The 16,014-nt window shown below is 40.2% G+C and overlaps 1 protein-coding gene across 2 annotated transcripts in view; it reads right to left on the bottom strand.

Moving 5' to 3' along the window:
* GALNTL6 (polypeptide N-acetylgalactosaminyltransferase like 6) overlaps window positions 1-16,014 on the bottom strand; it is a 1,644,699-nt gene that overhangs the window by 24,953 nt on the left and 1,603,732 nt on the right. For both annotated transcript variants that reach the window (XM_056802912.1, XM_007496117.3), the window contains one exon: window positions 13,774-13,890. In XM_056802912.1, coding sequence (XP_056658890.1) covers window positions 13,774-13,890 — 117 coding nt within the window. The remainder of the gene's footprint in view (window positions 1-13,773; window positions 13,891-16,014) is intronic.

Genomic DNA, 16,014 nt, shown 5'->3' with positions numbered 1-16,014 from the left:
GAGACATTTGAAAGAATTTCCTGAAGGGAGATCATGGTGGACTCTCTTTTCTGGGACATATATATATAAAAAAAGAAAGCAGAAATGGCTCCATTTCTTCATTAATTAGTGTTTACTCCTTTCAGGAGGCAGAGAAAAGATCTCTCCAGGACCTTGCCCCTTCTGGAATATGATGTTTATCTTAACTTTCAGGCTCAAGTGCTCTCCACCAGTTCCAGAGCAGATAATTCACAGGGATTCATCTCCATTTATATATATATATATATATATAAAATTCCCCCCCTTCTGCCCCCCTGCATTTATCACTATTTTACTGCCTCTTGGTGGGTCTCCTTTAACTGCCTCTCTAACTAACTATTCTTTGGTGGTCCAATAGAATGTGAGCTTCTTAAGGGATAATATCCATATAGGCCCTTGGGTTTGTAAATTTGATCCTTATTCCATGAGGTATGTATTCTAGTATCCATTTTACCAATGAGGAAACGAAGTCTGAGAAGCGAAGGGGTTTATCTACAATCACAAAACTAGTAAGTAGCTGAGGTGGGATTTGAATCCTGGTCTTACAGACTTTAAGTTCATTATTCTATCTGCTCTGCCTGGATGCCTCTGTATCACACTACTAATAACTCCCATTTCTATAATGAAATGATTTCTTCTCTGCTGTCTTGTGAGGTAGGTAGTATCCAGGTCATCTACCTTCTACAAATAAGGAAATTGAAGCTCAGAGACATCAAATGACTTGCCCAGTGTTCCATTTCCTGTCTTGTCTTGTCTTGTCTTGTCTTGTCTTGTCTTGTCTTTTCTTCCCCTTACCTTTCTTTTCTTTTTTCCTTTTCTTCCCCTTACCTTTCTTTTCTTTTCTTTTTTTCTTTTCTTCTCCTCACCTTTTTCTTTTCTTTTTTTCTTTACCCTTCTTTATCTTTCTTTTCTTTTCTTTTCTTTTCTTTTTTTCTTTAACCCTTACCTTCCATCTTGGAGTCAATACTGTGTATTGGCTCCAAGGCAGAAGAGTGGTAAGGGCTAGGCAATGGGGGTTAAGGAACTTTCCCAGGGTCACATAGCTGGGAAGTGTCTGAGGTCAGATTTGAATCCAGGACTTTCTGTCTTTAGTCCTGGCTCTCAATCCACTGAACTACCCAGCCGCCCTCTCCAGTGTTCTGTTTCTACTGAGTATCAGAGGCCTTATTTGAACCCAGGAAGCTAAGTGGCACACTGGATAGGGTGCTGTCCCTGGAGTCTGGAAGACTCATCTTCCCAAGTTCAAATGCAGCTTCAGCTATTTACTAGCTGGCTGCCCCTGGGCAAGTCACTTAATTTTGTTTGCTTCAGTTTCCTCATATGTAAAAGGAGCTGGAGAAGGAAATGGCAAACCACCCTGATACCTTTGCCAAGAAAACTCCAAATGGGATCATAAGGATTTGGACACAAGTGAAATGACTCACCCATAAAACTCAGACTCCCAACTCTGGCCTTTCCACTCTCAGAAACAAAACACTATTGTCCTAGTTAAGCAAAAATGAAAGGCTACTTAAACCCCAGGTACACAGAACAATGTGCCCTTCATCTTCTAAATGGCCTTTCCAATCATTTTCCCAAGTAATCTTCCTAGTTTCTCCAATGCATTGTACATGCATACCAAGTATTTCGAATCACTCTTATGTATATTTTTTAAGCTTGGGTGAAACTGGTTCAATTTATTTTTGTAGGATAAGTCATATTACCAAAGACATTATTGGCTGGGATAGAAATCTCCTAGATTCTAAAACAAACAAACAAACAAACAAAAAACCATTTCTCTTGCTGCTGCATTAGAAGAATTCTTTTTTCCATGAGATATTTAACTCCGGATGCAACAAACCTTTGGGATAACCAGTGTTCCTTGAATCATGTTCTTGAATCATCCCATAAGTTTTAGTTCCATACTGGAAAGAGCATTTAATTTGTAGTTAGAACTCAAAGCCTGGCTTGGCTCCTTATTATCTGGGTGACCTTGAGGAAATCATTTCCTTTCTTGGGTTCTCATCTATAACATGAGGGGGTTGACCTTCAACGTCCTTTCCAGCTTCCTAGGGCCCACTGTTGGAGTGACTTGGTATTCACTGATTTTTGTGATGTTTCTACTCATTTGAACAGGCTCATCGTTATATAGACTTTTATCAAATAGAAGAATTTCTGTACTGTTGGCCAAGGCTTGTTGCTGCCAATGTAAGGAAGGAGCCAAAAGACAATAGCCAAGGCTGAGAATTTAAAAAACAATTGCAAGCTACCAACCCAAAGACAGAAGTGAGATAAGTGGGGGATTGGGAGGATTGGGAAATAGTAAATCCACGAGAATGAGTAGGACTGGAAGCCAGACACAGAGCTGGTCAAGATGGGAAGCAGAGAGTCAGAGAGTCAAGCAGGCAATCAATAAGGAAGTATTAAGTTTTCATTCTGTGAAGGACATAATGCAGGGTTCTGGAAATAGAAAGAAAGGCAAAAATGCAGTGCTGGCTTTCAAGAAACTCACACGTGGAGTTCGAGTCAAGATGGCGGTGTAGAGTCACCAAATGTTCAGACCTCCGAAAACCCTTTCTTACCAATTGCAAACTAAATGCTCCTAAGGGACTGAAAATCAAACCTAACAACAAGACAGAGCCAAGGAACCCTCCTGCTGGAATTAACTTAAAAGATACACCCCCAAAAGCCTGGATTCGAGAACACTCGGGTTTAAGGGGAAAGAAGAAGGAAGGTTACGGGACCCCTATCCTACCTAGAGCGCTAAGCCTCCAGGAGCAGCTGGAACCTCTGGGAGGGCAAGGGTGCTGGTCTGGAGGGAGTACTTTGCGGGCAAAGCTGTGCCAGGCTCAGAGCATCAAACAGGTGGTGGGAAAGCAGTTAGAGAAGTGCAGAGTGGGCAGCCTAGTTGCAGCAGTGGAGACACTCCATTCCCCCCCCCCCCCTTTCCCGAGGTTTTGGCCTCAGGGCACATCCAGCTCTGCAACTCTTCTGGGCTTAATCTCATCAAAGCTTTCAGAGGGCAGGGAAGCTCAAGCTCCAACATCCCTTCCCCAGAGACTGTGCTGAGAAATTTGTTGACAAAACTCCAAGAATGAAGGCTGACAGAAAAGCCCAAACCCACAAAAAAAAAAAGAGAGGAACAAAAGCGCAGGCAACTGCAGGGAGTAAAGGAGGGGGTAAATATGAGCAAACAACAGGAAAAGAAAAAAATTACAATTGACAGCTTCTATACAGGTAATGAACAAAGAGCAAATGGAACAGAAGGATGAAGGAATACCAAGAAAAAACACAGAAACTCCAGTGAATTGGATACAGGCTTTGGAAGAACTCAAAATACAATTCAAAACACAAGAGAGGCTGAAGATAACTGGGAAAAGAACTTTAAAACCAAGATAAGTCATCTGGAAACAAAAAACAGTGTCTTGAAAGCCAAAATTAATCAGGTTGAAAATGAGGCAAAGGAGACAAAAGATGAGGCAAAGAAAATGAAAGATGAGGCAGAGAAGATGAAAGATGACCTCCAAAGAAAATCAGACCAGAAGGAGAAGGATGACCAAAAAGCCAGGGAAGAAATCCAGTCTTTAATATGCAGAATACAACAATTAGAAGCAAGCGACTTCACAAGGCAGCAGAAAACTATAAAACAAAACCAAAAGAATGAAAAAATTGAGGAAAGTGTGAAGCACCTCATTTACAAAACAGAAGATTTAGAAAATTGTTCCAGGAGAGAAAATTTAAGAATCATTGGCATACTAGAAGACCATGACAAAAGAAAAAGCCTGGATGCCATACTACAGGAAATTGTCCAAGAAAACTGCCCTGATATTCTAGAACAAGAGGGAAAAATGGAGATTGAAAGAATCCACATATCACCTCCTGTTCTTAATCCCCAACTGACAACACCCAGAAATGTTATAGTCAAATTCAAGAACTATCAGACCAAGGTAAAAATATTACAAGCTGCTAAGAAGAAGTCATTCAGATACCATGGAACCACAGTGAGGATAACACAGGATCTGGCTGCATCTATACTGAATGACTGAAAGGCACGGAATATGATATTCTGGAAAGCAAGGGAACTAGGTCTACAACCAAGAATCAATTACCCAGAAAAACTGACCATATTCTTACAAGGGAAAGTATGGACATTTAACAAAATAGAAGAATTCCAAGCATTTGTAAAGAAAAGACGAGACCTGAACAGAAAATTCAATGCCCAAGCACAGAACTCAAGAGAATCATTGAAAGGTAATTAAGAAAGAGGGAAAAAAGAAAAACAAAGGCAAAGAAAAACCACAAATTTTTTTTAAGAGACCCAATAAGTTAAAATGATATGTATCCCTATAAGAAAAGAGGTCATTGGTAACTCTTAAAAGATGTTATTATCACCTGGGCAGCTAGCAGAATTACACTTACAGTGACAAACTGTATAAGATGAAATGCCAAGACATAAATATGTAAATAGATATATGTATGCATAAATACATACATGTGTATATATATATATATATATATATGTGTGTGTGTGTGTGTGTGTGTGTGTGTGTGTGTGTGTATACAACTAGAGCTAAAAAAAGGTTAATATGAAAATGGGAAAAGAAACAAAAGGGGTTAAGTTTATGTCACAAAGAAGTTCATGGCGGGAGTGGGGAGAACATCAATACATTGGAAGGGTAAAGAGGTTGTGTAAAAAATAGACTCGAATACAGGACTACAATCCCCACAAGCCTTTGCTCCACCTCTCCAAAATGCTTTGTAATCTCACGCATTCTGAGGTGGGCCGAGATCGAGGAAGGATTTAAGCTGGTGGCAAAGGTTTTTGGGGCTCTTTTTGGACTTCTGTTTTGGAGCAGAGGTGTCTCTTCCATGATGTGAGGTTATTTTGTCTAGGCCTCTGGCCTAGGCACATGTTTCTTACTTGTATATTCTTTAATCCTTAATCCTTAATAAACCTCTAAAAAATATAATACTCCTTGCAGAGAGAAACTAATTTCTACCTGCCTCAATCTCCCCATATTCCTAAATTTTAACTGTTACAGTTGGAGATAGGAAATAACTCAACTCTTATGTGCATTGAAATTGACTCAAAGGGGGAAGAACAATCCAATCCATTGGGGCAGAGAATTGATTTGTGCCCTATAGGGAATTAGAAGGGTAACAAATGGACTGCTGGGGAGGGAAGCAGCAGAAGAAGGGAGGGAGAGGGTGGGGAGGTAATATAAAAAAACTAAAGAAAATAAGAGGGGAATAAGAATGGAGGGGGGGTAGAAAGGGAAATAAAAAAGGGTGAAAATTAGGGGGACTGATTTAAAAACAAAACATTGGTTTAGAAGGAAATAGTGAAAGAAAAAAAGGCAGGGCTAGGAGTGGAAATCAAAATGCTGGTAAATACACAGCTCGTAATCATAACTCTGAATATGAATGGAATGAACTCATCTATAAGAATGGTAGCATGGCAGGATGGAAAGGTGGCTGATCAAAATACTTGTTTCTGAGCTCTGACCCTTTTTCAATCTGTTAAGCTTAGATGAGTAACTTCATGTCTTTGAGCTTCCATTTCCTCAACTGTAAAGTGGAACTGAAAGGCAGCATGGCACAGGTATATAACTGAAAATCTGTTACCCTAAAAAAGAACTACACATCCCTTCGTGGTTGCCAACACCATCACTACTAATTGCTGTATCATGTCCAAAGAGAGAGGAGGAGCTTCAATGGCTACTTCCTTTATCCTCTATCTACAGGAAATATATAATGACAGGAAGTTTGTGGGCTCTTGGGATATGTAGTTCTTTTTTTAGGGTAACAGATTTTCAATTATACACAGGGGATAAAGAGATGGTCTCAGATTTAGGGGAGACTTGGGTTCAGGTCTTGCCTTGGAAACATAGTAACTTTGTGGCTCTGGGAAAGTCATTTTATCTGAACTCCCTAAGAGTCCAAATTGCAGAAGAATTGTACTACTTCATTGATGGAAGGAGATTTTAACCCTTCATTTTCCTTCCACTAATAAAATGAATGTCTTAACCAAGGGAAAAGTAAGGATAGCAATCTTTGTACTAACCACTGCTAGAAAATAGGAGTTAAGGGCAACAGGTGGTTAATTGTGGGAATTGAATGAACTGCACTGACTCCATCTTGTGACTCAATTCTGGAGCTAGTTTAGTTTCCTTTCTATTATGGGCCTAATCCAAATTCTGTCTTGTAAGGAGCGTTTACTCAATTGTGGGAATTAGGAAAAAGCCTTATTGCATTGTTTGAACTTATAACCTTGTGTGGTTGGGAAACTGGATCACCCCAACCCTCTGCTTAGAGACTCATAACCAAGAACCTAGGTTCTATTGACTAGAAATGTGGTTCTGATGAAAGGAGTTTTCTTATAATTGTACATCTCAAGCAACCTCTATGTCTTAGTTGAAAACCATTCCATACTGATCAGTTATTGTTTGCAGGTCATTTGGATGTTCACAGATGCTTAGGGAAGAGTGAAATACCTAGTTTTCTGTATTCAGAGAACTCTTCCTGTTCATTCTTGCCCTTCTAACCTGCATCTTTTATCAAATTAGAAACCAGATAATCTCATGTTGCATTTCTTACTTTTAATTAATTGTTGTTATTTGATTAGTTTTCTTAATGTATAATTATCTCCTCTGTATTCAAAGTCTGGCCATAAACTAGAGAAGAGATTTGGTTCCAATTTATTGGGCTTAATAAATCAATATTTCTAGAAGATTAAACCTTTGCTTCCTTAGTTATTTCATCTTTTGCTCATAACATTGCTTTTATTACAAGGACAATATTTTATAAATCTTAAAATGCTTTACACATGTGGGCTTTTATAATGATGCTTTTACACTCATTATTATTAATGTCCACTAGAGATCTTTGGGCAGCTAGGTGGTGCAGGGGACAGAGTCGCGAAGACTCATCTTCTTGGGTTCGAATCTGACTTCAGACACTTATTAGTTGTGTGACCCTAAGTAAGCCGCTTAACCCTTTTTGCCTGATTTCTTCACCTGTAAAATGAGTGGGAGAAGGAAATGGCAAACCATTCTAGTAGCTATGCCAAGAAAACCCCAAATGAGGTCATGAAGAGTCAGACGTGATTGAAAAAACAACTGAAGAATAAGAGACCTTACTTTGGGACTTCATTTTGGTGCTTTTGAAGAATACATTAGTGGAAGAAAGCATTAGTGGGTCTTCCCATTCCAGTCTGGGATGCCTAACATAAGGACCAGTCTGGTTAAACTTGTGGTGAACCATCACCAGAGGCTGGCCACCAGATAAGGAACTTTGGTGGGTGCAGTTACTCAAGAAAACCTTCTACCAAGGCATGGAGAGAAGTCTCAATCTCCTCTAATGGAGGCAGTATTAATGCCTATAAAACCATAGTTGCTTTGGAGCTGTAGGTTTGCTTCTGAACCCTGCTGCCTGCTCCCACTTCCCTCTCTCTAGCATCCTCTTCCTCCTCCCCCTCCCCTAAAACCCTGGTCCTCCCGACTCCAGACCTAGTGCTCCATCCACTGGGTCACTGAAAATGTCTTCATCTCATTTTTTTTTTAAGGTGATAAAATTTTGTTTACAAATTTCAGCAAAATAGGGTCAAGGAAGAAGCTTCAAAGCCCATTTTTCCTTGAGAACCATCTGGGGCTCAGATAAGTAAGCTTTTGTCTTATTTTGCTTAGAGGCAGGCCATTCCTTCACTTCTATTGCCAAACTGTATCCTTCTCCAGCCCTTTTCTAGCTCCTTCCTCTGGTTAGTATATAAACTCCTTGAGGCCGGGGACTGTTTCCTTTGCTTCCATGTGTAGCCATTAACCTAGCAAAGTGCCAGTCACTCATTTTTGTTGTTGTTCACTCGTGTTCAACTTTCTGTGACACCATTTGGGGTTTTCTAGGCGAAGGTATGGAAGCAGTTTGCCATTTTGTTCTCCAGTTCATTTTACAGATGAGGAAACCGAGGCAAAGAGTGTTAAGTGACTTGTCCAGGGTAACATAGGTAGGAAGTATCTGAGGTCAGATTTGAACTCAGGAAGAGGAGTTAATAATTTCATACTTAATAACTTAATAAATTCTCTCTCCTCTCTTCAATACAGTTGAGGGAGTAGTAGAATACAGTGATTCCACTGTATATAACCAGAATCCCACCCCTAAGCCTACTACCTCTGTGACTTTGGGCAAATTATTTCTTTGGGACTCAGTTTCCACATCTGAAAAAATTATGGGATTGGACTAAATGGCCTCCAATGTACTTTTCAGTGTGAGAACTGTAATTGCTCTGATTCTTTCCCGGCATTTAATTGTAGTTCACAGCTGCCAAGGCGATATATTTTCCACTTATTAGAACAACTGTTTTGCTTGTTCATTCACTCAACAAGCATTTATGAAGCATTTACGATGTGTAAGGTGCTATGCTAGTTGTTGTTGAGGATATCACAACAGACAAAATTAGCCTAGGCCTCCAAGAGCTTCTTTTCTGTTATTATAGGGATATGACTCATGAGCAGAGAAATCATACCTCTTCGAAACTCATTAACCTAGTGCTGCCACATAGTATCTGTATGACCTTGGGTAAGTAATTTCCCTTTATGGTCTTATTTTCCCCACCTGTAAAGTGAAAGGACTGGAAGGGGTGGCCCTGGTGGTCCATTCCAGCTCTAGATCTAGGCCCCCCATTAACCAGGTTTCTTTTGATCATGTCAAAGACAATTAGCCTATTCTGAAGTGTCAAATATCACTTAGAATTTCAACTCTCTCTTTTTTTTTTAACCTTGACTTTCTGTCCCAGTAACAACTCTAAGATAGAAGGGCAAGGGCTAGCAAATAGGGCCAAGTGACTTGCCCAGGGTCACACTGCTAGGAAGATATAAATATGAAAATAGCCAGATATGAACCCTGGTCCTCTGGACTCCAGACCTGGTGCTCTAATCACTGGATCACCTACCTACATCTTCATCTCATTTTTTTTTTTTAAGGTGATAAAATTTTGTTTATAAATTTCAGCAAAATAGGGTCAAGGACGAAGCTTCAAAGCCCATTTTTTGGGGGGGTCTGGATTTGCTCCAACACCTGATTATAGAATGGTTCAATTAATTAATTTTTGTTTGGGTGAGATTTTATCATTCTATCTTTTAAGCACAAAAAACAATCATCAGCTGAATTTTTCATCTGGTTTCTGTCAGACTCTTCAGATTTGAATCAAACTTGTCAATAATGGATATTAATTATTCCTCCCATTGGGATGGGATGGCCCTGTTTGTTTTTTATCAATCCAGACTTTTGATTTTATCAGTGGAGGAAACTCTTGGTGTGCAAACTCCTTCTAGCAAAGCAGATGAAACCTGGATGGAAAATGTATTTAGTCTTGGAGAGCTGCCCAAGGACCCGAGGGGTAAGTGATTTCCCTCAGGATCACATATCCATTGGGCATCAGAGGCTGGTCTCAGACTCAGCTCTTCCAAGGTCCTGTATCCACCACACCAAGCAGCATAGTGATCTATTGCTATTTCATTAATACCAAGGATGGATGCAGTATCTTCAGTCTGTTTTGGAACACTCTAATGTACTAAATAGACACAGCAGAGCTGACATTGCAGAAACATTTATTGCTTTCATCTCAGATGAACTGAGAAATCTTTATATTTTTCACATGAAGATGAGTGTTTGCTTCAACTTTTCTTGAAACACTATGCTTAGTCCTCAGGACTGATTCCTCCTTATACTGAATCTCTGATCATTTCATTGGTAGATGGAACCCATTTATCACAGCAAGTTGTCCTTTCACCATTTATGTTGACTTCAATTTATCTTCATGCCAGCACGGTCACTAATGATCCTGGGTTGGGAGAATCCCTCAGTTTCCATGATAGAAGCCAAAAAGTGGACACAGAATTATTTCCCTTTCATGGCTTAATGGTTTCCCAAGTATACATTGAAGAAAGATAAAGATAGGCTACTTAGACCAGGTTTTCCTCCTTTCTACATCTCCCACTTTTTATTATCCGAGCTTCTTTGGGGTCCTAATTTTTATTTTGAGATCTAATACTACTTTGTATCATTAGACATTTGTTTGAAAAAAAAAAATCATTTTTGGTCTCTAGAGGAAACTAAAAAAAAAAAATCAAACCATGTAGAATGCTATTAAAAAATGGCAAAGAATCAAACAGATCTGGCTAGCAGAAAGAATTACCCATTTTCCTTTCTTTGCGAATGCCCCTTATCCTTTACTACACCTAAGGCTCAAAAGATATAATAAAGGAGCTTCAAATTCATTGGTCTTTGCTTTTGTCTTTTTGGAAAGCGGCCCTTTCATCCAGGAAAGAAAGGGCTTGCATTCTTGTTCTTTGAATTAGAAAACGGAATAATCCCCGGACAATGTTTGCCCTGACACTTCCTGTCTCATTTCACGAGTGAAATCTACAAGTAAAACTACCAGCTTGTATTGGGCACCGCGGCGAATCCCGCCCTCGGTTCATTACTGCAAAATAAAAGATTGTACTATTTTAACCTCAGAATCAATTTACTGCGATCTGTATTTCAAATATGATTAATTCTTTCCCTCCTGTCAGCCTGGCTTAATCTCCGAAAAGCTCCATCTTCTGGGTCTCTGGAGACTGGAAATCTCTGTGTTAAAAAGCCATTAACCTTTCTACCTCTCGGTTCACCCGAGCGGGCTTTTCCTCCTGTCTGGTGCTGCCCTCTGCTGACTCTCTGTTGAACTACAGACCAGGCAAAGAAAAGAAGCAAGAGGCACAATTCTGGAGATGTTCGAATAGGATTTTTAAAGTTAACTGCTACACAATTAACTTTGCCGTGACTTCACTTCAGCTTCTATCTGCCGCTCTCGGCAACGGAGTGGGATTTGTATGTGGAACGTAATTGCTTTTCAGGGAGTTACTCAGCAGAGAAAAATTCAAGCCATCTTGATAGCTCAGTCTAGCTTCAGATGCAACTTATCTGGCTGAGAGTGCTCCCTGGCTGCTCTCATAATATTATTTTCTTGTTCAGATGGGCTGAGATAGAGGGAGAGTTCACTATTTCTCTCTCTCAAACACAGGCGCAAACATAACGCGACTTCATTGCAATAAGCCCTCCACTATGACCTTCGGAGAATGCTAGTTTCCTAAAAGCTTGATGCACATTTTTTGGGGGGTGGTCTGGGGAGACATGCATTTAGAGCTGGAAGGAAATCTTGGAGCTTCTCTTGGAAGCACAAACTGTCACTGAAATTTAAGTGACACAGTGGTTATACTTTGTATTGGACTGAAGACGATTTTGGATTCTCAGTTGCACAATTGTGCCAAGAAGAAGTTATGTGGATTTGTTTTTTTCTGAACAGAATCATTGTGGACTTTGATTAACACATGCCGGGGAGCCAACAGATCACTTCCACTAGAATGTAGAGAGGAAGATTTCATTCATTTGTAATTATAGCAGGAGTCTCAAGTCCCCCCCTCCTCACCAAAACCAAAAACCCCAAACCTTACAACTTACTTGGAGAAACATGGCTTTCACATTGGTGAAGCAACAAAAGCAAGAATTTGAGAGTTGGACAAAATTGCAACCGCCATTTAATTCCCCTCTTGCCCCACCTCTTAGCCCAAAGAGATTCCTAGCATAACATATCTCTGCTGAAAGATCTCCCAGAGGGATCTCAGCAGCCAATTCCTCTTCCAAAGAGCTCTGTTGGTGAGAATGCTTTTCCTTACATCAAGCCTAAATTTTTCCTTTTGGTAATTTCAACTCATCACTCCTGGCACTAGAGCTAAAGAGAAGAGAAGTCTAATTTCCCTTCTAAAAGCCTTCTAGTACTTGAATTCTGCTTCCCTTAAATCCAGTTTGCCCACAAGTCAAGGCACGGCCCCATGATGTCATCTGGCCTCTTTGAAAATGTAAGTTGAAAAACAACTTGAAAACACTTATATATGTCCCGTCTTTCTTTTCTTTGCCAGGCTAAATAGCCTCAGGGCTTCCAGCTGTTACTCATGTGACTTGATAGACCAATACCACTTTTGTAGAATTAATTAGGTTCTTATAAAAAAGTATGAGTTAAGTTGGCTTATTCTCCAGGATTCATAATAACACACTATAATAATAATAAATAACAAGACAGGTGAGCAATGCATGCCATCTTGAGTGTACCATACCCATCCTTTGAACCACTCAACTACAAGAGATGGCCATATAATTATTGTCACCAAGAACAGAATTTTTTTTTCCCTCCAAAGAGAAAGAAAATATTTCTGCTGTATGGTCTCAAGGGGTTGTCTTGCCCAGATGATTGCTTAAATAAGATTGAAAGGTGGCTGTGACAGTCCAGGAAGTTCTTTGGTAAGGGAACTTAAAGAGACAATGGGATGCATCCCTTCTCTGCAGAGGGGAGTGAATGTGATGATTAGGGGCAGGTAATGTGGCCTCTGGAGGAGGAATCTCCTGGGAAGAGAGAATATTTTCCAGGTCATGTTCCAGAAGTAAAACAGGAAGCTGTCCTAGATCCAACCTGAATTTATGGGGTTGTCTAATCCAAGAGCTAGTCAAGAGTCAGATGTTTGCTTGTAATAGATCATAATAATACCAATCCATTGGAGCATGGTGGAGATGTGGCTAACCTCTCCAGCCCTAATCTCTCCACTGTGAGAGAATGCTAGAAGTTCCCATGAAGCCCATAATGCCCACTTGCCTTCATACACTTCCTCCTGACCTTCTCTGGTTAATGCAAGCCCCTTTAGAGCAGATGCTGAATTTTCATTTTTTTCCTCTCTATATCCCTGGTCTCACAGATATATTACAGTTGTGCCTATCTCTTTGTGACCTTGTTTGGGGTTTTCCTGGCAAAGATACTGATGGTTTGCCATTTCCTTCTCCAGTTCATCTTATAGATGAAGAAGCTGGGGCCAAGAGGGGTAAGAGACATGCCCAGGATCATACAGCTAACATCTGAGGACAGACTTGAACACAGGAAGATGAATCTTCCTTATTCTGGGCCCAGCACTCTATCTACTATGCCACCTAGTTATCCAGTCCAATGAATGTATTTAATAAATACTTGCTGAATTGAATTTGCACATGTTAGACTCTTATCATACTAGAATGCTTTGCTAAAACTATTTTAAAAATTCTAGCTGGTAGAGTTGGAGCTTCATGTAGCTCCAAGGCTTATCTGGGTTTGTAAACTAACCTGTAGGTTCAGAACTAGAAAGAGGACAGGAATTGTTGCTACCATTATTGTATTTGTAAAGCTTTTTATGCTTTATTTTTTATTATAAACTTTTAATCATCAAAAATTTCAATTTGTTACCACCTTATGGCATTTTATCCCTTTTAAGAGGCATCTTTAATGTAATACCCAGTGGAATTGTATGCCGGCTTTGGGAAGGGGTGGGGAGAGGGAGGGAGGGAAAGAATATGATTCTTGTAACCAAGGAATAATGTTTTAAATGGACTAAATAAAATTTTCAAAAAAAAAATCTCATAAAATTAAAAAATAAAAATAAAAGGCATCTTTACATATATTATCTCTAAGCCTCAGTTTCCCTTTCTGAAAACAATGAGATGGTTAGGCTAGATAACTGCAGTGTTAGCTATTGCTACTGACTTCTCCCTAACCAGTAGGAGGAAGCTGACAGAATTAAAATAAAGTGATTTGCCCAACATCACAAAGCTTGACATGTGCCAGGATTATGATTGTGGTCTTGTGACTCCTTCCTTAGATCAAAGCTTTCTCACCATGCCTCAGTTATACTTTTCTCAGTTTGTGTGTGTGTTTGACTAAAGTACCTGTTCGTGGGACCATGTCCTTTCAGAGCCGTCCTTTACACAGATGTCCAGCCTCAGTTCAGTCCCCGTGGCACCATGTTTGCTGTCTACACAGAGGTTGGCAGCTACATTTCGAATCTGTAGAGATAAGGAGAAACATCAATTGTTAGTCTTTGAGTCAGTTATGTTGGAGAAGAAAAGGGAATAATGTGATGTAATAAGTTAGATGATATATATTATAGAATCACCATCATAATAAATAATGGATCTCCCTCATTAAATTGTTAGCTCCTTGAGGGCAGGGACTGCCTTTGCCCTCTTTTTGTACCTCCAGATCTAAGCACAATGCCTGGCACGTAGTAGGTATCTAATCAATATTTATTGATTGAATGATATAGTATTTGGAGAGTTACTAGAGTGCCATGTCAAGGTACCAGGTAGGGTCAGACTCTCCTTTCTCCAAGAAGCCCTAGTGGACTCAATAGTGTCCCCTCCTGTTTTCTTTCTGCCACCGCTGCTCCTCAATAAGCCCTGATTCCTTTATCTTAGCTTGCAGAAGAGATTTTTAAATTCTTGTCCCAGGCTATCCTTTTGTCTCTTTTCCTGCTCCTTAAAAATAGCACAGCCCTCCAAGTGGGCATTTCCAAGGACTTTATTGTCAAACATTATAGTGGCCTATACATCAAGTTAAAATAGTGAACAGAGGGAGACATCCTGAGGCTTTCCTAGTTCCACCCAGAGACTAAGAGCCTTATTGTCTTTTTTATCACTTTGCTTTTCCTTGATTTACCCTCCCTCCACTCTTCTCATTCTTGAAGTCATTGACTCTATTTTCTGGGGCAAATTCTATTATCTCCAGCTGATGAATTTGGCTCGGCAAAGCCTATTTGTACCTTTTTAGAATCAGCTTCCCTAGTGCTTAGTTGTAGGGTCTCTTGACCAGGCCATAAAGAGTCGTTCTGGACTTCAGGCCTTTAAGGAATTCATCCACGTCTCCCTTACTTTAGACTTTTTGGTGGTGGGTTTTTTGGTCCCCGGCGTTTGTTCCATGACGCCCTGCATGAGAGGCTCATCCCTGGCTGATGTTGGAATCTAAGACTTCTGATACAGATATTCTCAGAACAGGAGAGGGCTCAGAAGGTATTGCCAAGGACTCCAAGGTGCTGGCCTGGCGCCATTTTGTACAGCCCTCAGTATTTTTTGTGCCAAGGTCTGAGGTACCTTATAGTACAGGTTGGTACAAAAGACATTCCCAGGGACATGCATAACAAAGGGGGACACTCTGATAACACAGGGAAAGACACAGAAAACCAACAGATCCTCAGAGCTGCACTGCTCTGTCTTGTTGAGACAGCTTATCTAGCTTTCTTGCTTTCCTTCCCTCCAGTTTCCTGCAGTGCAGTATAATGTACCTGCCTTAACAACAGCTCAGAGCTTCTGGGTTTCCCTGCTTTTGTATGTTCCTTATAGAAAACCCCAGAGAGGAAAGGTTGGTGTTCTCATTAGGGCTGTTGGCAGCAACTGCTGCCTTCCTGTGCCCACTGATAAATTGGCTTGCCTCTCTGTGGTGAGTCTCATTCCTTTACAGTTTATTCTCTTTCCTTCTCTGTTTGGGAATGGGATCAACCCTCTCTCTTTGTAGTCACATCCTGTGGCTAGTAAATGGTGGGCATATAAAGCTAACAAATTAATTATTAATGATTTTTTCCCTTGTCCCAGATGACTACATTTACCTCCCTCTAGTGACTCAAGCTCAGCTGCCCTCACTCTTACCACACAGGAAGGGCTAACTCCAAAAAACGAAGACGTAGACATTTATGAGTAGACCAAAGCCTTCGATGTGTTGGTCTTGGAGTGGTAGAGTTCATTCTTTATTGATTGGAGAATGGGAGTAGAGGTGGGAAGGAGACGTAGGAAAATTATTTCACATTTTACCTCCTGACTACAGTTTGACTTTATAAAGGCAAAGAGTGAAATTGTCAGTCATTAGATAATAAAATAGGGTAAGGAGAAGTCATATATAGCGTAGGGAATCTGGTAGCTAAGTGCATGTAGGTCACGATTATAGAATGGGCTGGAAGGTGGTTGTGAGGTCCCCCGATCCAGCTCTTTCATATTTATCGATGAGAAAATTAAACCTTCAAGAAGGTAAGTGTCTTATAGGATCACACAGGTACCTGAGATTGGAATTCATGACCACTGATTCCAAATCTAATGTTCTTCCTATAATACCATGATCCCTCTCCTAGATAGTTTCTCTCA

Source organism: Monodelphis domestica, chromosome 6 (assembly GCF_027887165.1).
Source record: "Monodelphis domestica isolate mMonDom1 chromosome 6, mMonDom1.pri, whole genome shotgun sequence".
In the NCBI taxonomy this organism is placed as follows: Eukaryota; Metazoa; Chordata; class Mammalia; order Didelphimorphia; family Didelphidae; genus Monodelphis; species Monodelphis domestica.
This window is presented reverse-complemented; position numbering and strand designations above follow the sequence as displayed.